The 27,726-nt window shown below is 41.7% G+C and overlaps 1 protein-coding gene across 2 annotated transcripts in view; it reads right to left on the bottom strand.

The window, feature by feature from the left end:
* The window catches only part of dennd4a (DENN/MADD domain containing 4A), a 170,722-nt gene that overhangs the window by 10,916 nt on the left and 132,080 nt on the right, over positions 1-27,726 (bottom strand). For both annotated transcript variants that reach the window (XM_059953083.1, XM_059953084.1), the window contains exons 20-29: positions 24,929-25,072; positions 23,709-23,864; positions 20,989-22,151; positions 15,671-15,887; positions 14,244-14,350; positions 10,846-11,021; positions 8,551-8,721; positions 6,399-6,597; positions 5,530-5,784; positions 3,518-3,635 (exon numbers count right to left, since the gene is read on the bottom strand). In XM_059953083.1, the coding sequence (XP_059809066.1) occupies positions 3,518-3,635; positions 5,530-5,784; positions 6,399-6,597; positions 8,551-8,721; positions 10,846-11,021; positions 14,244-14,350; positions 15,671-15,887; positions 20,989-22,151; positions 23,709-23,864; positions 24,929-25,072 (2,706 nt within the window). The remainder of the gene's footprint in view (positions 1-3,517; positions 3,636-5,529; positions 5,785-6,398; positions 6,598-8,550; positions 8,722-10,845; positions 11,022-14,243; positions 14,351-15,670; positions 15,888-20,988; positions 22,152-23,708; positions 23,865-24,928; positions 25,073-27,726) is intronic.

The raw sequence follows: 27,726 nt of genomic DNA, 5'->3' as shown, positions 1-27,726 counted from the left end.
ATCAGTCAATGAAGGTGAATGAGCAAGTGCAACAGGCAGTGAAGAGGGCAAATGGAATGTTGGCCTTTATTACAAGGGGAATTGAGTACAAGAGCAAGGATGTCCTTTTGCATTTGTACAGGGCCCTGGTGAGACCACACCTGGAATATTGTGCACAGTTTTGGTCTCCAGGTTTGAGGAAGGACATTCTGGCAATTGAGGAAGTGCAGCGTAGATTCACTAGGTTGATTCCTGGGATGGCAGGGCTGTCTTACGCAGAGATATTGGAGAGATTGGGCTTGTACACACTGGAATTGAGGAGATTGAGAGGGGATCTGATTGAAACATTTAAGAAAATTAAAGGATTTGATAGGATTGAGGCAGGAAATATGTTCCAGATGTTGGGAGAGTCCAGTACCAGAGGGCGTGGATTGAGAATAAGAGGTCAGTTATTTAAAACAGAGTTGAGGAAGAATTTCTTCTCCCAGAGAGTTGTGGAGGTGTGGAATGCACTGCCTCGGAAGACGGTGGAGGCCAATTCTCTGGATGCTTTCAAGAAGGAGCTAGATAGATATCTGATGGACAGGGGAATCAAGGGATATGGGGACAAGGCAGGGACTGGGTATTGATAGTGAATGATCAGCCATGATCTCAGAATGGCGGTGCAGACTCAAGGGGCCGAATGGTCTACTTCTGCACCTATTGTCTATTGTCTATGCAGTTTAAAAAGCATTTGGTGGAAAAGTGATTGGAACCACAGCAAACAATTCCCTGGCGTGGATTTCCTGAAATTTGTAAATATTGGAATTCTAGTTTAAAATGAATAAAATAACCACAATAATTAAAAAAAAAATCTAAATAGAATTTCCATTCAACAGATAATCATTGATGACAATAGATCAGGAGTAAATTTGACGCTCACTCTCGAATAAAAGAGTGTAATTAAGACCTGTGAAGACACAGAAAGTTGTGTTAGTCACAGTCAGAACAAACTTCACAAAATAACTTGCTGAAGGAACTGCTGGTTAAAGGTTTACCTTGCCCTCCTGATTAAATGCTTTAAAAAAATCCAGTACCAAGCATTATCTTTCATTTGTAGGTTCGCAGACCTTAACTGAGCTGACTGCCTTGTGCATGCCCTAAGTGAAGTGACCTCTCATTAATGAACTGGAATTGATTTTCAGTTGAGGTAAGAAAATAATTTCCCATTTCAACTGAACTGTATTCCCTGAAGCTCAAAACACTAACTGCTCAGGTCTCTAATGTTCTGCAAAGCTCATATAAAGACATGATAAGAAGCCATTGGGCCTCCTTTATGCTCAGGTTGAGCCAGCCAGCCTGAATCCATCCTCCTGTAGCCCGACAGATAATGGATCTTCAAGTCCACATTCAAGTATTGGTTAGATCCGGGGAGGGATTCTGCCTCCAGCACTCTTTCAGACAATGAATCTGGACCTTACCAAATGAAACACCGGTTTGTGTGGATGCTGTGTAATTTACTACCCTGTTACGATTCAGTGCCAAGAAACAACAGACAGCTCACTGAATGCAATTAAAGGAATTATATTTATGAACCTTAACTAAAGAGTTAGTAAAGAAAGAAAAAAACAAAAAGGTCCCATTATAATTAAGCAATCAAACATGCAGCAGTTGGAGCTCAATTCACCGATCCTCAGTTGATCTTGCCGCCTGGCTCCATCTAATCATGATCTTTCCACTGGGTCGTATCCTACCACAGGTTCTCTCCAGCATCCTATCTTCATCTCACGCCAAACAAAAGACCCAGATCACATTCCAAAGCACCCATTATCTCTAACCATAACCCAAACACTGCTTCTACAGAAAGATCATTACATTAGGAGTGAAACTTTCCCAGGATGTTACACAAGCAACGCACACAAACCTGCTGAAAGGTCTCAGCTCAAAATGTCAACTATTTACTCTTTTCCATAGATACTGCATAGATTGCTGAGCTCCTCCATTTTGTGTGGGTTGCATGGATTTTCAGCATCTGCAGATTTTCTCTTGCCTGGACTTCATCATCTTGTTTCCCCATTCCTTTAAGGGAAATAGGTCCTTCCTAATGGAATATAGTGTATGGAATTGAGGGTTTTGCGGTGAAGTTTGTGGATAATAAATACAAAGGCAGGTGGAGGAGCAGGTAGTGTTGAGAAAGCCGAGAGCTGTAGACAGAATGGGCAAAGAAGTGACAGATGGAATACAGTGTCAGGAAGTATATAGTCACACACTTTGGTAGAAGAAATAAAGGGACAGACTATTTTCTAAACAAGGAGCAAATTCAGAAATCAGAAGAGCAAAGGGACTTGGGAATCCTAGTGCAGTATTTCCTAAAGGTTAACTCAGGCTGAGTCAGCAGTAATGAAGGCAAATGCTATGCTAGCATCTGTTTTGAGAGGACTTGAATATGAAGCAAAGATGTAATGCTGAGGCTTTATAAGGCATTGATTAGATCGCACTTGGAGAATTGTGAGCAGTTTTGTGCCCCTTATCTAAGAAAGGATGAGCTGGTATTGGAGAGGGCCCAGAGGAGATTCACAAGAATGATTTCCAGGAATGAGGGGATTAACATACAAGGAGTGTTTGCACATTCAAGACAAAGGTAAGATTTACTACAAAACAACAATTTGCACTTTAAAAAGGCTTAGAGTGGATGTGGAAAGGATGTTTCCTATTGTGGGGAAGTCTAGGATCAGAGGGAATAGCATTAGAATAGAGGGACCTCCCTTTAAACTGAGATGAGGAGGAATTTTTTTAACCAGAGGGTGGTGAATCTGGGGAATTCATTACCAGACAGCTATGGAAGCCAAGTTATTGGGTATCTTTAAAGCAGGGGTTAATAGGTTCTTGATTAGTAAGAGCTTCAAAGGTTTAAGCTCTTTTAAATCGAGGTGTAAAGCTTTTCTTTTCGCTGTAGCTTTTAATTCGAATATCCTGCACTGTAACTTCTATTTATCATATATTTCTGTGTGATTTTATACTCATACTGTCTGGAATTCGATGTTTGAGTTTTATATCTTGTTCTATGTAAAGCACCTTGAACTGCCTTGTGTTTGAAAAGTGCTATACAAATAAAATTGCCTGCTTACTGTGAATGTCTGCAAGAGAATTAATTTCAGTGTTGTATATAGTACATACATGTACTTTGAGAATGAAGTTACAGTTCAAAGTATGTCTTTGGAACATGGAAGGCAACTGGAGCATCCAGAGGAAAGCACATGGTTACGGAGTGAATGTACAAACTCCTTGTAGACAATGGCGGGGAAGAACCCTTATTGCTGGTGCTGTAAAGTGTAACGTTAGCCGCTATGCTACTGTGTTGCCCTCCTACGCTAGCGTGCATTGGGAATTACTCAGACCAAAGAGAATCTCTTAGTATAAAATTGTCAGCAATATTGTTGATGTAGAATTCTGTAATCAGCTGAACACTGAGCTGTTTAATTTCCTTTTGCACTTCCTTTTTACTGATGAAAATCAAGGCATAATTATAATTATCAGTTAAATATAAATGTTCACTTACTTTTAGCATTCCAAAGGATGTAGAAAGGCTGGCTGTGATCCTGATGCAGTTTCAGATTGTCCCACAGCATTTGAATGAGGACATGTTTGCTGTCTTCTGACATCCAGCTTCGAGGGACCTGTGAAGCAGAGCATTTACTGCATGCCAGGGATCTGAAACCAATCTCTGCAATAGTTCTCAACGTGCAGAAAACACTGCAAAGTCTATAATTAATTATACCAAATGAAACAGCAGTCTGTGATTATGGGCTGGAACTTGGCAACATGCAAGAGATCAACAGAGCCAAATCTAATAAATTGAATTTATTTAGAGATACAGGCCAAAACAGGCCTTTCCAGCTACAATGCCCAGCAACCCAACGATTTAACCCTAGCCTAATCACAGGACAATTTTCAATGACCAATTAACATGCCAACTGGTCTGCATTTGGACAGTGGGAGGAAACTGTAGCACCCGCAGAAAACCCATGAAAGGACAGACAAACATACATAGAACACCGGAACTGAGCTCCATCACCCTGAGCTGTAGTAGTGTCACGCTAACTGCTACGCTAGGGAAGAACCCTGATTTGGATAGCAGCACTGCACAGCTGTTAGGAAGCCGAAAGTTCGTCTGTATTTTTAACTACAGGCTTCAGCTCTCAATAATAGTGAGCAAAGCCCAAAACTTTTGCATTTTGGCCCACTAATTTATTTGTCCAATTTATAGTCATGATTCTTCCACATTTGAGTTACAACTAAAGAAAAGTACTTAAGAACTGAAGCTTACATATTTAGTATTGAAGGTGGTAGAAATGACTAGTGTACTGCAGAGTATTTATAAAATTTGTTCATTGTATGTGGACGGCACTAGCAACTCCAGTGTTTGGGGACCCCCCATTAGCTATCATTGAGTGTGGAGAATGTGGTGGTGGGTAACCTTCCAGAACTACTTCTGTGTCTACTTCCTGGTCTAGATGGAAATGGCAAAAATGTGAGGGCATAATTTTAATGTGATTGGAGGCAAGTATAGGAGGGAAGGTCAAAGGGTGTTAGACGGGGCATCAAACAAGCAAGTTCTTTTTATCCCAGATGCTGTCAAGTTTACATCTTGTTTGAATTGCACTCATCTAGGGAAGTAGAGAGTATTCTATCATATGATGATGTTGGTCCTCTTAACTATTGAAATGTTCCACTTGAATACTGAAGAAGAATTTGGATAAGTACATGGATAGGAGGGGCATGGAGGATTATGGTCTGGGTGTGGGTCGATGGGACTAGGCAAAATAATAGTTTGGTACAGAGTAGATGGGCCAAAGGGCCTGTTTCTGTACCGTGGCGCTCTACTACTATGACTAACAGATAGTGGCAAAGTGTAAAGGAATCCAAACACTCTAGCAACCACAGTGTTTATATAGTTAGTCTGATTATGGCCTGGTCAATGTGATGCTACTGATTATAGTGATTTGACTTATTATTGACATTTCAAAGGAAGACAGTTTAGTTCTTCCTGAATGGAAACTATAATTGCCTATTACTTGCGTGGTACTGGTGTTAACAGTGATAGTGGCCAATTCTGAACATTGCTATTCAGGCGTTGCTGTTTGCCATGTGCACAGCTTCGGTATCCGCTGAGGTGCGGGCAGACTAACACTGCAAACAGGAACATTCCCACTTCTGACTGACATGTAAAATTTTCCCTTTCACAGATTCCAGCTTCAGTGAGTCCCTAAAGTTAACAGAACACTGAAATACTGAACCATGAACACTATAAACTGCTTTTTATAATGCATGCTGGTATTCATGCACATTTTTCTATATCTGTACTTTAACTATCTATATTTTTATACATTCTTTATACAATTTTTATAATTGTTGAACGTTGTTTTCTGTTTCATGTTGTGCTCCAACCATCACACACTGCAAATCCCTAATACAGGTAAATGTATATGGTGAATAAAGTCCACCCTTTATCTTTTTCACCCATAAGACATAAGAGCAGAATTAGGCCATTCAGCCCATCAAATGGCTTACCGTCACACCTTTGTTGCAGTGTTCTGAAGTGAGTACAAGTCCAGGCAAGTTGGTGGGCAGATCAATGCGACGGAAATACCACACCAAGTTCCAGAATACTATGGGATGCTGATCCACAAATGTTGCCATGGATATCACTTGATCCCCTTCATTCTCAAGCAAACTCTCCAGTTCCTTCCACAATACCAAGGGGCTCAGGTACGGCACTGTTATGGGTTCAGGATGGCTCAGTGGCCACTCTAAGCCCAATGGATCCTTCACAAATAAATAACAGTATTGGAGAATTTATGGATAGTCTCTTCAAATTTTACTTCAAACAAAATATTCTGAAAATAAATTATTTGAAAATTACAAGTATGAGGATTTCAGAAAATAATTTTGTTGGAAAAAATAAGTCTGCATTAAAAATTATGAAATTTTGACTGATACCTTAAATCTGACCCTTTCCAACTAGTTTTAAATTTATAGGGAGTCACAAACACAGAAATTGATAAATTGGTACTGAGGTATAGTGGAAAAACTTGTCTTGCATATCCTTCATACAGTGCATTGAGGGAGTATAAGGGAAGGCAAATCAGCTACAGTAAAGTGCCGTGAGGATAGACAGTAAGGTGCAAGATTATAACGAGGTAAAGAGGCCATTTTATTGTTCAATAATCTTTTAACAGCAGGATTCTTTGGAATAAAAACATTCCTGCTCCATTTTCAGCTCTGCCTGTACCTGTGACTCATACACAATTCAGAATGTGGACAGAGTGAAAATGAATTGTTCCAATTAGCAATTAGTTTTTCCAAAGCTAATTGGAACAAGTAATGTTCTAATTCTTCTCCAAGGATATTTTGAAATGACCCTTCATCACTCCACATACCGCTGAGTGACTCAAGTGAGTGGGCAGGCTGCCTGTTGGAACTGTGGGGATGTGTCGCCGTGTGTCAGACTCGGCGGGCACACAGCCACACCCACTGACGCTTCTGGCTGTCGGCTGCTCCAAGGGGAAGGACTCGCTGATCCCATGCCATCGATCAGAAGGAATCTGAATGCATCTTGCTGAAGGCAGCTGCACATCACTAACACAAAGAAACAGACAATTAAGGATAAAATGCAGATTTAAATTCTCTTTATTATATCCTGATGAACACAAATGTTGATACAAACACAGGTGCAAAAGAACATAACTGGGAGCTGCAGTTTGCCAATCGGTCCATCTAGCATGCTCTGCCATTCAATAAAATCATGGCTAATCTAGTCGTGCACTCAGCTCGCTTATTCTCATAACCTTCAATTCCCTTGTTGTGCTAAATTTTAACTGCGTCTTAAATATATTTAATAAGGTAATCCCTGTTGCTTCCCTGGGCAGCGAATTCCATAGACTCACTACTCTCTGGGAATAGTAGTTTCTCTTCATCTCCATCCTCAATCTATTCCCCGAATCTTGAAGTTGTTTCCCTTAATTCTAGTCTCACCCACCTCTGTAGAGTTAAGACTGAGAGAAGATCTTATCAGAAGTTTTAAAACCATTAAACGGCTGGTAAACTAGATACAGGGAGGTGGTTTCTGCTGGCTGAAGGGTCTGGGACCAGGGTTGAGTTTCAGAATTAGAGTTAGGTTGTTCAACGGTGAGATGACAAGCTGTTTTGTCACTGAATGGGTGCTGATTCTTTAGAGTTCTCTGTCTTGGAGGGTCACAGGTGCTCAAGTTTTATGCTTTTCAAAGCACTGATCGATAGATTCCTGGGATATGTAGACAGTACTGGAGGTGGAAGATCGATTATGATCTTGATGACTGGAGCAGCAGATCTCTAGGGCAGGACAGCCAGCCCCTGCTTTGATTTATTTTCCTGGTGATATGTAAATTCACTCAGACTAAACTTCGAAAACTTGAGGAAATATGCACAGCTTCTTTCTCAAAATACATAGTTTGGAAGTGCCAGGTTTATTGGTTACTCCAGTGCTAGAATATTATGAATGGAGTTAAACAATCATATAACACTTAAAAAGGCCCTTCACTTCAACTCATCCAAGCCAACTGTACTAGCACTGAGCCAGTCTCATCTGCTGTGTTTGGCCCATAGTCCTCTAAACCTCTTCTATCCATGTACTTATTGAAATGGATTTTAAACGTTGCTAACATAAGACCATACACACAGAATTAGGCCATTCAGTTCAGATTCTTCAAAAATAAGTATCAGTGGTGGAGAAATTTATTTATGGATAGTCTTTTCAAATTTTATTTAAATCAAAACATTTGATTACGGCTGAATTATTTTTGCTCTCAACCCCATCCTCCTGCCTTCTCCCCGTAATTGAATGGGCAATGAACCCGTGCATACTACTGCACCTCAATATTTTCTTTTTTTTTGTTCTTTTTGCACTACTAATTTTCAAAAAGTATATTTCATACTGTAATTTATAGTTTTTAAAATTACGTACTGCAATATACTGCTGCAAAACAACTGATTTCACAGCATATACCAGTGATATTAAACCCGATTCTGAACCTTTAATGCCCTTACTAATCAAGAACTTATCAACCTTCACTTTAAATATACCCAGTGACTTGGCCATGAGTTCCACAGTTTCAACACCCTCTGGCTAAAGAAATTTCTCCTCATCTCTGTTCTAAAGGGACATCCTTCTATTCTGAGACTGTGCCTCTGATCTTTGCCCACCTCAGCCACTATTTCTGGCAGCTTATTCCAAATACTCTCTCACACACACACATACTATGTGAAGAGGCTGTCCCTAACATCCCTTTCAAATCTCTTACCTCTAAGCCTAAACCTAACCAAATGGAATCAGATTGTCAGCCTAAACCAGTGGGGTCTGTTCTCAAGACTGTGGGATCCTTCATTGCTATGCTTTTCAATGACTTACTGTGACTGAAATAACGACAAAAACATTTGAAGTAAAGAAATAATGAATGTAGAATCTCTGGCAATGAAACAGCACAACAGAGTTGCAGGTTTGATTCTCACTGGGTTGAAAGCACGACCAGACTTGGGATGTGACCCTGACATTACCATTGCATGTCCGGAACTTCCTGCACCGTAATTCTTGGAGAGTGAGGCTTGTTGACATCGCTCACACCCAGACTAGACGGAGAGACTGTAAAGTTCTTAATCCCTCGGCAAGATTGTACAGACTGCAAATTCTGTATACTTTCTGCAGATGCACTGGATTTCAGAAAATACCTTATAAAATAAAAAAAAAGACATTGCAGTTTTTTAAAATGATTATATTCAGGAAAATCATCAGATGAGTCAAGGGAAGGAAGTCTGAAATGAAGATGGAGTTGTGCAATGGGGCAGTTTGTTCAGACTGTCACTTTATCACAACGAATCCATTCAGCTTGACACCAAACTTTCAGAAGATTGAGAATGGACTCTGACACACGCATTCGTGCCTTGCACAGTGATATCACACTGCAAATCTTCTTCACTCAAATTCAAAAAACCCACATTCACAAATGAACTTCAGAAATACCACAAAAGTGGACAAGTGTATTCCTGGAAGAAACCCAAACTAAACTTGATGGCTTTGCGCCTGTGCTCACTGGAGTTTAGAAGAATGGGGGGGGGGGGGTGAAATCTTATTGATACCTATTGAATATTGAAACCTAGATAGAGTGGACATGGAGAGAATTTCTCCAATCGTGGGAAAATCTAGGACCAGAGAACACAGCCTCAGAATAGGAGTTCCCAATCTTTTTTATGCCATGGGCCAATATCATTAAACAAGGTATCTGTGAACCCAGGTTGGGAACCCCTGGAACACAGGGACATCCATTTGGAGAGATGAGGAGGAATTCCTTTAGCTAGAGGCTGGTGAATCTGTACAGTTCATTGCCTCAAATGGCTGTGGTGGCCAAGTCATCAGGTGTATCTAAAACGGAGGTTGATAGCTCCTTGATTGGGAAGGATATCAAAGATTGTAGGGAGAAGGTAGGAGAATGGGGTTGAGATGGATAATATATCAAAGGCTGAGCGGAGTAAAATAAGTTTATTTCCACCGCTGTCTGTAAGGAGTTTGTATGTTCTCCCTGTGATCATGTGGGTTTCCTCCCACAGTCCAAAGACATACAGGTTAGGGTTAGTGAGATGTGGGCGTGCTATGTTGGTGTAGGAAGCGTGGTGACACTTGCGGACTGACCCCAGCACAATCCTTGGACTGTGCTAGTCACTGATGAAAACGACACATTTCACTGTATGTTTTGATGTACACAGGACAAATAAAGCTCATCTTTAATCATTAATGTGTATTTGCTACCATAACCTTAAATGAAGTTAGGTTTGTGGATCACTTCACTGGGTCACTTTTAGTCATTTACACAAATGATACTTTAAACAAATCTAACTTCCTGAACCAAATGGGGCATCCTATGGTCCAGACCATGACTCCTGAACCAAATGGGGGCATCCTATGGTCCAGGCCATGACTCCTGAACCAAATGGGGCGTCCTATGGTCCAGACCATGACTCCTGAACCAAATGGGGCGTCCTATGGTCCAGACCATGACTCCTGAACCAAATGGGGCGTCCTATGGTCCAGGCCATGACTCCTGAACCAAATGGGGCATCCTATGGTCCAGGTCATGACTTCCTGAACCAAATGGGGCATCCTATGGTCCAGGCCATGACTTCCTGAACCAAATGGGGCATCCTATGGTCCAGGCCATGACTTCCTGAACCAAATGGGGCATCCTATGGTCCAGGCCATGACTTCCTGAACCAAACGGGGCATCCTATGGTCCAGGCCATGACTTCCTGAACCAAACGAGGCATCCTATGGTCCAGGCCATGACTTCCTGAACCAAACGAGGCATCCTATGGTCCAGACCATGATTTCCTGAACCAAATGGGGGCATCCTGCAGCTCGTGCCACACTCGCACCACCCTCTGGTTCCCCCTCAGGTTAACCTTAAATATTTCACCTTTCATACTTAACCCATGACTACCTGTTCCAGTCCTTGAGCTCTAGTTCTCATCTCATTTTAACCTCTATTCTCTAGTTTAAGTCACACTCTCCTTACAGGTTTCCTCCCACATCTAGAGGCTTGCCAGATTGCAAGATACATGCCCTCTGTAGTTTACCCCTGTATTGTTGGTGGGTTGGGGGGGGGGGAAGAAAGAGGCGATGGGCACTAGAGAGAGAGTGGAAATAGGTTTTCTGAGTGATAGGTGGGTGATGGGACAGGTGGAAATGCTGAGAGTGCCAGAGGAGACTTGACTGGCCAAATAGCTTCTTTCAATGCCTCAAGGAAATATGAGAACTAGTTCTCTTACTTGCATTTTACTTCAGGAAAGAAAATAAGTTACCTGCCAGGCCCTCGCAGATCTTTGATTTCAATCCCCAAGAAAGGAAGGAACAAGTTGCCACAGAACGGACATGTTGTGTTCAAGTTGGAGTCGTCTGCTGTCCAGCCAGCCATGATTTCTTCATCATACACCAACGAGTCACAGGTTCGACACCGAGAACAGCTGGAGATCAATATCTGGGAAACAAGAACAAAAAACACCGTGAAAGACTATTGTTTTACTGATTCAATCAAAAAGTACTGATTCTGTACAATACGCTTCTGTAGAAAAATGCCAGAAGTGCTGACCACCAAATACAGCAATCATTATTACACACTTGGCCCACCAACAGTGACAATTTTGTTACAGGAATAATGTGCTCTTCAGACAGGAATCTTAAACCTGTTGCACTCATCAACAGAAACCAACTATTTGTTTTGGTTAGCTCTGGTTCCGAATCGTGATGTACATTATTGCTCATGTCCTGTGTTACAAACTCTGCCTCGAACGTGAAATAATGGATGTGACAAAATCACCCTTGGCAATGTACACAAGCAGGTGGCAGTGTACTTTACACTCTCCTGGAAGAGTGCAGCTCCAGTGACTCTGAGGAGCTACACATCATCCAAGACACAACAGCCCACTTAACTGGCATTTCACCAGCCACACTAAATATTTACTCCATTCACCATGGACAGTGTACTCCATCTACTAAACACACTGTAGTTTTTCACCCTAATAACAACAGCACCTTCTATACTGGCAGTATCTAACCAAGGATGGGAAACTCACCACCCACAGGCACTCCTTTAATCCTACCTCACTGGGAATGTAAGTCCTTTGAAAAGCTCCTCCTACCAGAGCTACAGGTGGTGTTGTGGGCTCACTGACCCACTCCAGTTTGCTTACAGGCTGAAAAGAGACGTGGATGATGCAGTACTAAAGTTAGTGCACCATACCTACACGCACCTGGAGAGGCATGGATCATTTGTTAGGATGTTGTTTGTAGTGCATTTAACCCTATGCAACCTCATCTATGCAACCTCATCTCATGGGACAAACTCCAGCAAATGAATGTAAACTCCCACTTCATACTCCACATCCTCTTCTTCATCACAGTCAGACATCAAGCAGTGACATATAATAGTTATATGAGCACCAACAGGCAAATATCAACTGGAGCACCACAGGGCTCAGTTATCTCACCAGTCTCGTTCACACTGTACACAGGTGACTGCAGAAGCTCACACCCAGGCACGCAGTACGCCAAGTACTCAGATGACACAGTCATCATTGACACCATCAACTCTGATGTCTGGATCAATGAGGCAATCAATACATTTGCTGAATGGTGCACAAACCACTACCTGGACCTGAAGCCAGTAAAACCAAGGAAATAGTACTGGACTTCAGAAAACAACAGGACACTGTCCCAACCCTGGAAATTAATGGCCAATTTGATAAAGCGTGTTGGAGAATACAAGCACCTCGGCAAGACTATAGACAACAAAATCACCTTTAAGACCAATGGTGGGTTAATACTCTCCAAGTGCTAACAATGGCCATTTTTCCTCAGGAAAATGTGGAAATTTCAGGTCTATCCATCAATTCTCCAGACATTTTATAAATGCTTCATTGAATATTAACCTACAACATCATGGCATGGTTCAGAGCAATGAGTGCTCTGCCTCAGCCCACTCCACAGAATTGTCAGAATAAGTAGTAAAATCATTGGCAGGAACAAGAATCACTCAGCAGCATCCATAAGAAATGGACAATAAAGAAGGTTCAACAAATACTGGAGGACGTTACACATACACTTCACACACACTACACTCTCATGCCATCTGGACACTGCTATGGGTCCCTGACCCACCAGCACCAGAAGAGCCTTATCCAGTTCTGTGCCTTCCTCCATTTGCCTCCTCAGAACCCAATTTTGAATAGACAACATGCATAGCAGCTTTGACAGTAAAAAGTCAGTTTCATTACATGTATTTGTATTTTAAATTACATGCATTAATTCTTAGTATTTGTATCTATTGCATTTTCTATTGTGTTTAACTATATGTAGTGTGGTGGTGTGTATCTTAAGCTTTGTGATGTTGTCCTTACCACTGCACAAATGAAGTTCCTCACGGAAAATAAAGAGAATTAATACATCATGCAAACTTGGAAATACATTTCCAATCTTTCATTGCCACTGGGGCCAAAATCGACATGCAACGGCATGAAGGAAGTAGCTTCACTCAGACTGTATGGTTCAACAAGGTGGCAACTCACTACTACCTTCAAAGGGCACCTAGGGATTGCTAACAAGTGCTGGCCAAGCCAGTGATGCTAAGGTCTCAAAATGAATGAAAAACTCATGATTCCACCTCCCACCTGAGCTCTGTAGTGCTAAGGCTCTCTTCTATATCTCAGCTTCATCAGTACAGTCCTCACCAACCTCCAACTATTCTCCATTCTCCAGTATACTAGGTTTAAAATCCTCAGAAAATTCTCTACAGCCTTGGCAATTCCAACTATGGAACTACTCCAACTTGATCTGTTGATAACAACGGTCTTCCTCTCCCCTGTTGACCCTCAGTTCAAGTGACTCAAATCTCTCGGACCTTTCGACTCATATGCGATGTTCCTGCTCTTCCCATTTTCAAAAGTTGTTCAAATCCACATTTCTGCTGTTGCACTTCATCACCTCATGTGCAGAAACAACAGACTTCGTATCAAATATCACTGATAGTCATAGACAAGTACAGCACAGAAACAGGCCATTCAGCCCATCCAGTCCATTGCAAAACCATTTGGACTGCTTACTTCCATCGACTTGCACTGGGATCATACCTTTAATATCCATGTACCTATCCAAACTTCTCCTAAATGTTGAAATTGAGCTTGCATGGACCATTTATGCTGGCAGCTCATTCCACACTCTCATGACCCTCTGAGTGAAGTTTCCCCTCATGATCCTCTGATGATGAATCTATTTCTGAAATCTTTGGCTACTGTGTTTTACTCTCTTGTAAAGCACTCTGGGACACTCAGCAGCATTAGGAGCATCATTGGAGCCACTCTCCAAAGTTCAAAGAAAATTTTACTATCAAAGTACATGTATGTAACCATAAACACTTCTGATTTTCTTGTGGGCATTCACAGTAAATACAACGAACACAATAAGAATCAACAAACGTCCAACAGGACAGAAACAATCAAGATGCAAAAGACAGTAAACTATGCAAATACTAAATGAAAGATGAAAAATTAAATAAGTAATAAATATTGAGAACATGAGATGAAGATTTGTTGAGAGCGAGCCCTTAGGTTGTGTGAACAGTTCAGCAATGGGGCTTCTACAAGCACAAGCTACGTTTTTCGACTGTAAACAATAACCGAGGTGAATGCACACAGAGCTTGATTACCTCCAAGGCGTAGTTCTGGAAGATGCTGGTGCTGCTTGTGTATCGGGAAGATCCAACATCTGACTTGTCTGGCAAAGGGAAGTTGGATCCAGTTGACTGAGCACTGCCTGAATACAAATGAAACCCAGTTAGTTAACAAATCATAATTATAATATTTTAATGGAACAGTCATCCCACTTTCAAAAGTAAATCTATTTTACAAAGGATGATTGAAGGGCTTGCCGGCACCGTATAATTTCTCACACCAAACCTACACCTTGGACAAAAGTTTAAACTATCCTAATGATCACCTCAGTGGCTGGTACTCACTTCTGTACTGATTTTTATATAAAAATTGAGTTTCATTGCCCACTTAGATTGCTAATTCACACAAGGAAAGAATCAACTTTAGGAATAAGCCCCATTGATTTAAAGATGAGCAAAATTTGTTCAAGAACACTTAGCATTCAATTCCACATTAAGATGATACCAGCTGAAATATTTGAGAGATGTTTACTTCGCACTGCATACCCAGATTTTGGAAACAAGACAATGAGGCTGAAAATCTGGAATCAGAACAGAAATTGTGGAAAGGACATTTTTTTTTGTTCTGGATTGAAGATCCTGATATGAAATTACCAGTCTTCAGCAAAGCTCTGACCCTATGCCCCCATCTAAGTCCAGATGGTTGGTCTTAAACCAAAACATCAACGGTCAGTTTCTCTCCACAGACGCTGCCTTGACCTGCGGAGCTCCTCCAGTAGCTTTCTTTTGTTTGTTTCAGATTCCAACATCGACAGTTCTGTGTCTATAAACAAAGTCACGGCCCAACATGGCCGTGAACTCTTCTTTCACTGCCTCCTTGCCCATTTCTCTGGGCCAGCTGACAGAGGAAAGGGCTGTTGCCTGCTGGCTGGCAATTATTTGCATTACCTTTGGGTGCAAATACCAAGATGAAACCGTCAGGTGTATATAAATTAACAGTTTCTGAAGCAGTTACTTCAGGAGCTTGGGAATTTATTATCGGTTAGCCTGGAGTTGGAGGACTACCTGTGTGGGTGGGAGGAGGGAGGAAAAGCTCGGAGCTTGAAGGTCGACTGGAAGTTTGGAAACTGAAGCCTCTGGAGCTGGAGGACTACCCACTTGTGGGTGTTGGGTAGGAGGGAGGAGAAGATCAAAGCTTGAAGTTGAAGCCCGATGACCAAAGCCTGGATACCGGAGTCCTGTCCGTGTGTGTGTGGGTGGGAGGAACAGGGCTTGTTTTTGGTGTTTTTGTTTTGTTGCTTGTTGTGTTCTTGGTTGTTTTGCAAGGCATGGTGGGCCAACCAGGCTGGGGATAGAATGTATGGCGACACTGAAGTCCCCAGCATACCCTGAGGTTGTGTGGTTATTAATGCAAACAACACAATTCACTGTATGTTTCCATGTTCACTCCAGGATTCACTTACCAACTTGTAATTGTTGTCTAGGTGTCTCCTCATGAGTCCCAGAGCTGTCCACATTAGGCTGTCTCACACTCCATCCTCTGGTCTCCCCTGTAGGTATGCTCCCAGCTTGGGAGTAAGGTAATCTGTCTGAATCTTCATATGCCTCATCATCTAAAGATGATACTTCAGGATCCTGCACACCAGGTGAGGCGGTGCTGTTTCCCTCTATATAATATCTCTAAAAATAAAGGGTGAAGTAATATTCAGTTAGTATAAGTAGTAGAGAGGATGCTTTTTTCCTGTAGAGAACTCCTGCTTGAAGTTACCTGCACACAAAAGAAAACTCACAGACACTGAAAATCTGAAACAAAACCAAATGTCTAGGAAACAGACAGATAACTGGATTTTGAATGTTCTCCGTGACCACATGGATTTCCTCAGGTGCTCCGGTTTTCTTCCATGTTCCAAAGACGTACTGGTTAAGGATAGTAAGTTAGCACCCGAATGTGCGGCCACACTTGTGGGCGCCCCCAGTACATTCGCAGACTGTGTTGGCCGTTGATGCAAATGACGCATTTCACTGCATGTTTTGACTTGCAAGTTGGATAAGTTGCCGGGACCGGATGAGATGTACCCCAGGCTACTGTGGGAGGACAGGGAGGAGATTGCTGAGCCACTGGCAATGATCTTTACATCACCAATGGGGATGGGAGAAGTTCCGGAGGATTGGAGGGCTGCAGATGTTGTTCCCTTATTCAAGAAAGGGAGTAGAGATAGCCCAGGAAATTATAGACCAGTGAGTCTTACTTCAGTGGCTGGTAAGTTGATGGAAAAGATCCTGAGAGGCAGGATTTATGAACATTTGGAGAAGCATAATATGATAGGAATAGTCAGCATGGCTTTGTCAAAGGCAGGTGGTACCTTATGAGCCTGACTGAATTTTTTGAGGATGTGACTAAACACAATGATGAAGGTAGAGCAGTAGATGTAGTGTATATGGATTTCAGCAAGGCATTTGATAAGGTACCCCATACAAGGCTTATTGAGAAAATAAGGCATGGGATCCAAGGGGCATTGCTTTGTGGATCCAGAATTAGTTTGCCCAAAGAAGGCAAAGAGTGGTTGTAGACGAGTCATTTTTGCATGGAGGTCGGTGACCAGTGGTATGCCTCAGGGATCTGTTCTGGGACCCCTTCTCTTCGTGATTTTTATAAATTACCTGAATGAGGAAGTGGAGTGATGAGTTAGTAAATTTGCTGATGACATAATGGTTGGGGTTGTTGTGGATAGTGTGGAGGGCTGTCAGAGGTTACAGCGGGAAATTGATAGGATGCAAAACTGGGCTGAGAAGTGGCAGATGGAGTTCAACTCATAAGTGTGAGGTGGTTCATTTTGGCAGGTCAAATATGATGGCAGAATATAGTATTAATAGTAAGACTCATGGCAGTGTGGAAGATCAGAGGGATCTTGGGGTCCGAGTCCATAGGACACTCAAAGCTGCTGCGCAGGTTGACTCTGTGTCTCAGAAGGAATACAGTGCATTGGCCTTTATCAACCGTGGGATTGAGTTTAAGAGCCAAGAGGTAATGTTACAGCTATACAGGACCCTGGTCAGACCCCACTTGGAGTACTGTGCTCAGTTTCGGTCGCCTCACTACAGGAAGGATGTGGAAACTATAGAAATGGTACAGAGGAGACTTACAAGGACGTTGCCTGGATTGGGGAGCATGCCTAATGAAAATAGGTTGAGTCAACTCAGCCTTTTCTCCTTGGAGTGGCGGAGGATAAGAGGTGACCTGATAGAGGTGTATAAGATGATGAGAGGCATTGATCATGTGGAGAGTCAGAGGCTTTTTCCCAGGGCTGAAATGGCTAACACGAGAGGGTAGTTTTAAGTGCTTAGAAGTAGGTACAGAGGAGATGTCAGGGGTAAGTTTAAAAAAAAATTTTTTTTATTAACACAGACAGCAGTGAGTGCGTGCAATGGACTGCCAACAATGGTGGTGGAGGCAGATACAATAAGGTCTTTTAAGAGACTCCTGGATAGGTACGTGCTTAGAAAAATAGAGGGCTATGGGTAACCTTAGGTAATTTCTAAGTAAGTACATGTTTGACACAGCATTGTGGGCTGAGGGTTTTCTATGTTTCTATGTGATAAATAAAGCTAAACTTTAATATTTAAGTCAGGTAGTATCTGTGGAAAGAGAAACAAGAATTGTTCAGACTGAGATCCTTCTTCAGAACAGGGGCTCTCTTAGATTTGACAGATTGTTTTTTGTTGAGATGTTAGCTGCTTGTCTCTCCAGAAATGCTGACTGACTTGCTGAGTTCCCCCACCTCCCAGCATCACTAAACTCCATGGAATACTACAATAAAAGTTTATTTATTTTCACACACATTCTTAATGACTGAACACTGCTGTGTATTTCATATTTCAGTAATATTTGAGTAATATTGTAAATATATTGTTTGAATAAGCATTCTTTGCTGTTTACATGATGCATTGCAGATTACCTGTAAAAGTATGTAAAAGACATACGTGCACACCTCGCTTAAAGTAAAAACGAATTAAGACTCTCATTTCTCAGCTCCTTTGTTTTCTTTTTGATTAGTTTTGTGTTTTGCAGTTACAAACATAACAGTGGTGATGAGTACGTTTTAAACAAGCCCGAGGAAGATTTAGTACTGAAACCACTTTTGTTTGCAGCCGCTTTAGGTTTCATAAATGCAACGTAAAGGAAGGAGAGAGCATCTTGGTGTATATGGCTGAACTGAAGAAGTTGTCTGAACATTCTCAGTTCAGTGATGGACTTAATGAGAGATCATTTAGTTTGTGGTATCTTACAAAAAAGCATTCCAAAGTGGCTCCTAACTGAAGCATAACTTACATTTAAAGCAGTTGAAATTGCTGTATCAATGGAAACAACAGAAATGCAATTCAGCTTTGGTCAGGAATGAAAGTGAGCAAAATTAAACAAAATTACAACATCTAATCAGAAACCAGCCTGGCTGTTCAAATGGTGCTACCACTGTGGCAGGGGCTCACATACACCAGACCAATGCAGGTGTTAAGGTGAAACTTGTAGAAAACATAATTAAGTAGGTCACATACAAAGAGACTACACACGGAAGAGAAAGATAAAAGGTCAAGTTGCAGTTTCAAAAACAGCAATAATCTTCATGTTGTTGATGAAAAATCTGATAATGATAACGGTGTAGCCTTGAGATTTACAATGTGAAAACTAACAGTAGACAAGCAAACAAGAGAAAATCTGCAGATGCTGGAAATCTGAGCAACACACACTAAATGCTGGAGGAACTCAGCAGGCCATGCAGCATCTAGGAAAAGAGTACTGCTGAAGGGTTTCAACCTGAAATGTCAACTGTACTCTTTTCCTAGATGCCGCCTGGCCTGCTGAGTTCCTCCAGCATTGTGTGTGTGTTCTTAGTAGACAAGCAATATGGCTTACACCAGAAGTGAATGACAAATTAACTAAAATGGAATTGGACACTGCCTCAGCTATTTCAGTCATTCCACAACATGAGTTTGAACTACACTTCAAAGAACTTATACTGTAGAAAAAATAACTATTGTGGGAATGAGATTCGTGGCAATGAAGTACAAGCCACATTGAGCTTGTATGTGGTAAAAACAGGAGGGCCAGTATTGTGGGGACATGATAGGCTGGGACAACTACAACTTGATTGGAGATCCATCTACCAATTGCATGCCACATCCCTTGCAATGAAGCCATCTGAAAGCGAATTCAGAAAAGTACTGGATGATGCCACAGCTGTCTCCATGCTAAACACCATGAACTGTTGCCTAACAGAGGGTAAACAGGTGTTGCTGCCAACCTATGACTGGTTGGAAAGCATATTGGCCCAAAGGACCATGCTGCTCAGAGGAAATGTAAAAGTTGTGGTCCGACTATAATAGTTTTGTAGGTAACATATCTGAGAAAGCTTCTGATATGTTAATCAGAGAGTTCAGGGAGCTTTAGGAAAGTTGCAAGTATTCAGCTTTTGTGAGTATAAAGAACCAGAATCTATTCCATGTGCATTAAGGTTATTGCATGAACTTCAAGTGGGAGACAAAAAGCTGCTTATAAAAGTAGATGCAAAGTCCAAAGCCTAGCTGGATGAATGGAAGGCCAAAAAGAAAGGAGCTAATATACAAAAACAAAGTATTTGTCACAGGATGTGGATGAAGAAACCAAGACAGATCAGATTGTAAAGAGAGCAATACAAAGATTAATAAGAAAATACTCCAATGAACTAACCGCACCTTCCCAAGATCAAGATGCTTAAACTAGAAAGAAGAAAAAGAGCAGGAATGAGAGTGTGAGTGCGACTGGAACTGTGAGCGAACCCACGCTAGGGATCAGGAGAGAACCACGGATAAGGAAAGGCAGCATGCCTGCAAAAGGGATCAAGAATAGGACAGAGAGAGAGAGAGAAAGACTACGGAACTGGGAGAGAAGCAAAGATCAAAGTAGATCCAGGGGGAAAAACCGAAAAAAGGGCAAGAAAGGTGTCCAGAGCTGTCGGTACCACTTACTGCAGTCTCAGAGTCAACTCCAACAACCACCACGGAGAAACTAAGAAGGGAAGAGTGTTGTGTACTTAATTATTCAATAATATTGGGATAAGATTGTAAATAAATTGTTTGATTAAATGCTCTTTGCTGTTTGCTTAATGCATTGGGGGTTATCTGTAAAAGTATTATGCACATATGTTGTATGTGCACAACTTGCTTAAAGTAAAAACAAACTAAGACTCACATCTCCTGACTCCCTCGTTTTCCTTTCAATTAGTTTTATGCTTTGTGGTTACAAAACATAACTTTTAAAAAGACCAACAATGCCAGAAGCAGGTTATGGTTTGAGACATTAACAGCATCTGCAAAACCCCTGTTTACACCTGACACATCGAAAAACTGGGCAGACATTGCACTCAACAGATACACTGGAAGAAACCTGTTCAAGAGGTTGATGAGAGTGATCTCCACTGTGCCAAAGAGAACAAGCAGCAGCTATGAAAGGAGAGACTGAACAACCAAAAGACCCAGACACTAACCACAGGCACATTTACTCTCGCCAACACTACTCAAGATTATGTGGACCCTAGATTGGCCTCTACAGCCACCGGAGGACTCACCTGTAGAGAAACCCTTGGGAGAACATCATACTTGATTTGAGTGATTGCACTACATATCAGACTTATAACAGACACCATCTGGGCCAATCTGTCTGAGGTGATTTTTAATGAACTCTACAATTTATTTAAGGAAACTCAAATGCATTGTTTAAAATGCCCACCATTGTGAAGTTGCCTACCTTGCCGTTTTCTTTGATAGGTACAGTGTATGTTGCTAACTTGGTGTACCACTTGCTTGCCTTTTCTGCCACTCCTTTCCCTGCTGAGAACATGCTGTGTTTTAGCACATCAAAGGTGGGTGGCAATAAAGAGTCTAATTTAAAAGGAGGTGGTGACATGAGGGTCAGGGCTCTACCAGTCTCCTGAGCCCCTACTCTCCTGGTGCTGCTTGGAGAATACGACGGGGAGGACCAAAGTCTGTCTCTTCGCCGGGCATTTGTTTGTGGTTGAAACGTTCTGGAGCGAGAGAGCCCCGCTGATTTGGGCGAGCTCGATGGGAGGCTACATCGCCTCGATCCTTTCATGGCAGGCAGTGCTCTGATGTTAACTGATGCGCTGCTCTCTTCCTCTGGTTTTGAGAAATCCAGACTAGGTGTGCGGCTAGACAAGGGGCTGTTCATGGAGTCCATGTACATCTCTATTTCTTCAGCCAAGTTCCGACGGGCTGAAGGAGTGAAGACACATTTGTCATAGTCTTCATCTTCATCGTCCTCCTTCCCTTGATCAGTTTCTGCAGCCAGTAGAGAAAGGGGGTCGTAGCCTCTTTGAACTCCCTTTCTTTCTGCCAGCTTGACCCCTGCTGCTGCACTTTGACTCCTCTGCAACTCCTTAGGCAGCTGCCTCAGGTCCTGGTGTGGTTTTCCATCAGACTTTGCATTATCAGGCTCACTGTCCAAATCTTCCAAATCAAAGATGGCAGGAGAGTCTGTTTTATCCTCTGTATTAACTGATGTTTCATCTGATTCGAACGGGGTATCTTCATCACTCAGTTCTTTCTCTTGGCTTAAGCTTCCCTGTTCGAGCACATGCTCATGTTTGCCAATCTGTAACGTGTTTGGCCTTGTAGCCAATTGTAAAGCGGTTGATAGGATTTTGGCGTCAGCGCCCAGTTTCTCTGCCATTTCCCGGGGGTCACTGGCCACTCTCCCTCTGTGCACCATCAGCCCTGCGTAAATGTCGCCACTGAGGTTACGGTTTCTTCCTCCCCACATCATTTGTTCCTGTAGGCCAGGCTCCACGGCACTTTTGTGCCGCTTGCGTAAACTGTTGCTCTGCACTAGTCCAGGTTCAGGATAAGTGGCTTTATCGAAGGAGCTGGTAAATAGCATGTCTGCTACATTACCTGTGAACAAATAGTAAACATCTTAAATTCAGTTAAATACTGCAGTGTGTTTCAGTCCATTTCACATTTAATGCTTTCAAAAATAAAAGCAAAAAGTGTTGTAAAGTTTCTTGCAGGTAGTTACAGTAAAGAAAAATACAAAAGAATTCATGAAAAACTATACACAAAGACTGACAAACACCAATGTACAAAAGACAAACTGTGCAATTAAAAAAACCGAGCATGAGTTGTAAACAGTTATTGAAAGTGAGTTGTGGTGAATGAAGTTATCTACTCTTGTTCAGGAGCCTGATGACTGTAAAATAATAACTATTCCTGAACCTGTTGGTATGGGACCTACAGCTTCTGGACCTCCTGCCCAATGGTAGTAATAAGAAGAGAGCATGGCCAGGATGGTGGAGGTCTTTGATAATGGAAGCTGCTTTCTTCTGGCAGGACTCCATGCAAATGTGCTCAATGGTAGGGAGGGCTTTTCCTGTAATGGCCTTGGCTGCACCCACCACTTGCTGTAGAGTTTGCTGTTCAAGACTGCTGATGTTTCCATACCAGGCTGTGATATATACTCTCCACTGTGCATCTATAGAAGTTTGTCGAAGTTTTTGGTGACATGCTGAATCTATGTAAACTCATAAGAAAATACAACCCTAATGCGTGACTACAGAGGCAGGAAGTGTTGTCAGTTGCAAGAGTGCAAGCTCCAGAGTTCATACATAGTATCTGGTGTCCTGTCACAGCATCTGCCCAGGGGGCATGTTTCACAGTGGGGTCACTCCACAGTGTAAGTGGATGTCAGTAGCAGGCATAAAGGACAAACAGACAGTAGTCCAAGCAGACCAGGCTTGGAGTGCAGCAGTGCCCTAGGTGCATCTCATTTTAAAAGGATCACCCTGGACAATGCAGACAGAATAAAGACGTCAGCACTCCAGGATCTTTCAGCCATACACATGGTTCTCCCTTGCACATTGGTTGTTTATAGTCTTTGTTATTTATGGTTTCTCAAATATTTTTGTACTTCTTTATTTCCTGTAGCTGCCTGCCAAAAATGAATCACAGAGTAGTATCTGGTGACACGTACATACTTTGATGATAACTTTACTTTCACTTGCATCGGTAAGCCTGGGAGGGGGCAGGGGAACAGAGAATGCTTATAACAAGCTATTGTGATCAGGGATTAGAGATAGTTGGGAGGACAGTGTTTTTGTGGCAGTTGACATGTTTTTAGAATTCTGCACTGCATCGCTGGTGCCTTAGTGAAGGACCGAAGTGAGAGGCTGCAGAAAGTTCACACGATGAAACAAGCAGAACCTTGGTTTAATCGTGCTGACAGAATTCGGGAGCTAAGAACGAGAGTAAATAGACGCTTGAAGGAGAAAATTGGAGGGCTAATGGAAAAAGCTGGAGAATAGCTGTGGCTGGATTTACCTTGAAGACAAATGTAATATATCCATGCATTTGATTTTAAAGCACAGTTAAATATTTCCATTAGTGAAAAGCTTTGAAAGTTGCAATAATCTTTAAATGGAACTTCCTGATATGAAACATGCCAGGATTACACACCATTGTTTTCCTCGGTGTTAGGGTTTGGCTGAGCAGTCTCCAAGTTGCAATTCATCTTCACAATGCTGGAAACTGATTTCAATTTGCTACTGCTTCCTTGAAATTCCAAATGCGGCAGACAATCTCCACTGCCCTTTGCACTTTCACATTCAGATACTGGAAGTAATGCAAAAAAAAATAATTATAGTGCAAATTAACAAAAACATTTTATCTGAAAACACTGTATAGTGACACACACAAAGTGCTGGAGGAATAGAGTAATCAGGCATCTTCTATGGAAAGGAATAAAGAGTTGATGTTTTCAGCCGAGAACCCTCATCAGCTATTCCTGATAAAAAGTTTCGGCCTGAAATATGGGCTCATGTTCTTCTCTATAGTTGCTGCCTGACCTGCTGAGTTTCTCCAGTACTTTGTGTGTTGGCCTGGATTTCCAGCATCTACAGAATCTCTTGGGTTTATAATTTAGTTACATGTTGAGTTAATCAAATAAAACATCAGTAATAAAGTGACCTTGGTTATCAATTCAGGGTACAGTTGCTGTTTAGGTAGTCTGAGAAATTGGAAACTAGCTTCTACAATGAACCCAGAATAGATCATCCGAATCAAATGGAAAGTGGAGTGGTCCAGAAGCTGAAATCTGATCTAGTGTTTTAGGTTACACTTCTGAGGCTCTTGCACTACAATTCCATAGTTTAAGATGTCAAATAAATTCAGTCCTTTGACTTTCACTTTCAGGAATTCAGGAACAACTGAAACTAACTTGGTAGCTGTTTGATCTTTTACTTGCTATTTGACTAATCCCTCTCAACTCCCTTGATGCTCAGGTACTCAGAAGGTCAGGCAGCATCTATAGGAATAAACAAGGCTGAGACCCTTCATCAGGAGTCAAATTTGTGAAATATAAACTTACTTTACAAACCAGATGGTTGATTGTTTCTGATCTGGATTTGAGGGGCTGCAGAATCAGTAATCATCCCTATTCCCAACTGCAGGTACGATTACTCCCAGAGCTTTTCAATTTACCTTCCCATAGTCTAGCAATACCTCCCAGACACCAAGACCTTAATTCTGGATAACTCAAGCATGGCCAAATGCACAAAGAGAGAAATATCTCCACCATCATGTGATGTGATCAAATTTTCCATCAAATCCAGCCAGTTTATGCTAAGTGAACCATACACAGAGATACGCTTTACAAAGGAATAAGAGTTGAGGTGTACATGAACTGGAGTCGCTCTCTTTCTTGTCATCCTTGTCCACTGGCTGACACACAGCAGACTGCTCTGAGCCAAGGGCTGAAGGCACTTCACTCCGTCTCACTTCATCCTTCGATAATGAGTTGTATCCTAGATCTGACTGTCCACCTTAGAACGACAAAAATAAAACACCATTACAGTGCTGATTATTGCCTTTATCAACGAATCATAACATCCTTTATAATAGCCCCCAAAATACCGGAAACCATCATATACTATGGAATAACAGGCCACTTGGAAAAAATCAATCCGATTGAGTGGATTTATGAAAAAGCAAAAAAGTGATGTGAGTTTTTGAAGATGAAACTAGTAGAACAGGTAAGAGAGAACCAGTGGCTGTGGTGGCTTTTGAGAAGGGCCACATTTGAGGTTAGCGTGCAGATTTAGAACACATGGGATTGGGTGCAATATATGGGATGAAGGAGGAACGACAGTCAGGAAACAGACAATACACGGGATGAAGGAAGAACGACAGTCAGGAAACAGACAATACATGGGATGAAGGAGAGATGACAGTCAGTAAACAGACAATATACAGGATGAAGGAGAGAATTCAGCACGAAACAAGAGAATGTACGGGATGAAGGAGAGACACGAGTCAGGAAACAGACAATATACGGGATGAAGGAGAGAATCCAGCAGGAAACACAGAATGTACAGGATGAAGGAGAGATAACAGTCAGGAAACAGAATAGCACAAAGCATTCTTTATCTCGATGATAGTCTGTGATGCATTGGGTACTTGCTCACAATCTACATATATCAATCATTTGGCTGGTGGAGAATAAAAGGGGTCTGAAGAATATTTGGATGAGCTGAGGGAGTGGATGAGATTGTGTCTAACAAATATCAATGCACAAAATTGTGGAGTTATGCACTTAGCTGCATGTAACATGCATAAATGCCTGTCAACTAAAGGCCAAACTAAAGGTGCAATAAACTGTTAGGAAGGCAAATGCTGCACTGATTTTAATACCCAAGGACTTGAATACAGGAATAAGGAAGTTTATTTGCAATGTTGCTGAGAATGCATATAAAGTACTGTGTGCAGCTTTGATCTCCTTTCCCATGGATGTACTTGTCACAGAGGGAGAGCATTCACAAAATTGCAGGGTGTTGTATGAAGTGAGCTGGAATACACTGAATAAGGTTTAGCAGAATGAAACATACAAATTCTCCAAGTACTTGACTGACTAGATGGAGGGTAGCTGTCTCCCCTCACTGAGGGTTACAGAACCAGGAGACTCAGTTTCAGGACAGGCACAGGCTATTAAGGACAATCATGAGGAGAATTTTCTTCACTAGATGATGAAACTTCAGAATACTCTACCAAGGGCTGTGTTGGTTGTGTCATTATATTTATTTGAAACAAATATTGATAGATTCCTGGACATTAAGGGTTATGGGAATGGTGTAAAAATTGACACTGAGGTAGATCACCAGCCACTGTCACAGTGAATGACAAAACAGGTCAGAAAGCCAAGTGGCCGACTCGTGCTTCTTTTTGTTTGTTTTTATGTAAAGGGAAGAGGGGTATACAAATATTAGACAAATAATTTACACCGTCAGAAATCCAAAGAAGAATTTACTCTTCAGATGATCACCTTGGTCCTGTGGTTTGCTGCTTCAGTCTGTTATATGTGTAATGGTTGAATGACAATAAATGAAATTGATCAGTAACCACAATCACCAGCTGTGATATTGCAAACCCCAAATACACTTCACTCACACAGTGAAAGTGAGCCATACCAAGAGAAAACAGTTGCAGGTTTACCACATTAAAGAGTTTTTACATATACTTCGAAACATACAGTGAAATATGTCATTTTGTGTTAAATCAAATCAGTTAGGATTGTGCTGAGCAAATGTCGTCACACTTATGGTGATAACAGAGCAAGCCCACAACTCACTAACCTAACCCGCACATCTTTGGAAGGAAACCGGAGCACCCGGAGGAAACCCGCACGGTCAAGGGGAGAATGCACAATTTCCTTACAGATAGGATCGGAAGATGAACCTAGATCTTACAGCTGGCACTCTGTAAAGTGTTGTGCTAACCATTAAGTTCCAGGCTGATCCTGGCCATAGAGCAAATAAACAGATGCAGATTATTACTGGCAAACATAGCTTTCAAACAGAAGGAAAGCCAATAACTGAGAGGATGTATCAACTTGGACCTTTTTAGATATTTACTTGGAAAATGCTTTTAGGATCAATGGAGCACGAACCAAGATGAGTTACAAATACTTTGAGTGAGGTTGAAATGTCTGACTGAATGCTTATTTGGAAAGTTATTCATACGCACACCTTGCTTCAGGTGCAGCAACAGCTAAAGCAAACAACTTAAAGTGATTTTGGATTTTTGAAGGAGAGAGATAAATGTACTCTTGATTGACAAGCTAAATTGTTTGAAGAGGTATTAATACAGAAAGACAATAGAAACGCTGTCAAAGTAATTTACCTACATTTTAAACAGTTTGGTTAAGGTAACCAAAACAGTCTTACGACAAAGGTTCAAAAATGCCAAAGCAGCAGCAACAGCAGAATGGCTTGTGGTAGGTGGTTCAGAACAGAACACAGCGAGATGGTGTACGGGGTAGTTATTCACAGTGAACATTGATTACTGACGCTCTCACTACATTCATGATTCTGGCTCTGGAATTAAAAACTATTTCTAAATATGTGAATGATTGCAAATTCAGTGATGGGGATTGTAATGTATGAATCTACTTCTTTTAGAGCAATGACTCTACCCCTTAGCA

Source organism: Hypanus sabinus, chromosome 28 (assembly GCF_030144855.1).
Source record: "Hypanus sabinus isolate sHypSab1 chromosome 28, sHypSab1.hap1, whole genome shotgun sequence".
Classification (NCBI taxonomy): domain Eukaryota; kingdom Metazoa; phylum Chordata; class Chondrichthyes; order Myliobatiformes; family Dasyatidae; genus Hypanus; species Hypanus sabinus.
The sequence above is the reverse complement of the archived record's forward strand: the minus strand, read 5'-3'. Positions and strand labels throughout refer to the sequence as shown.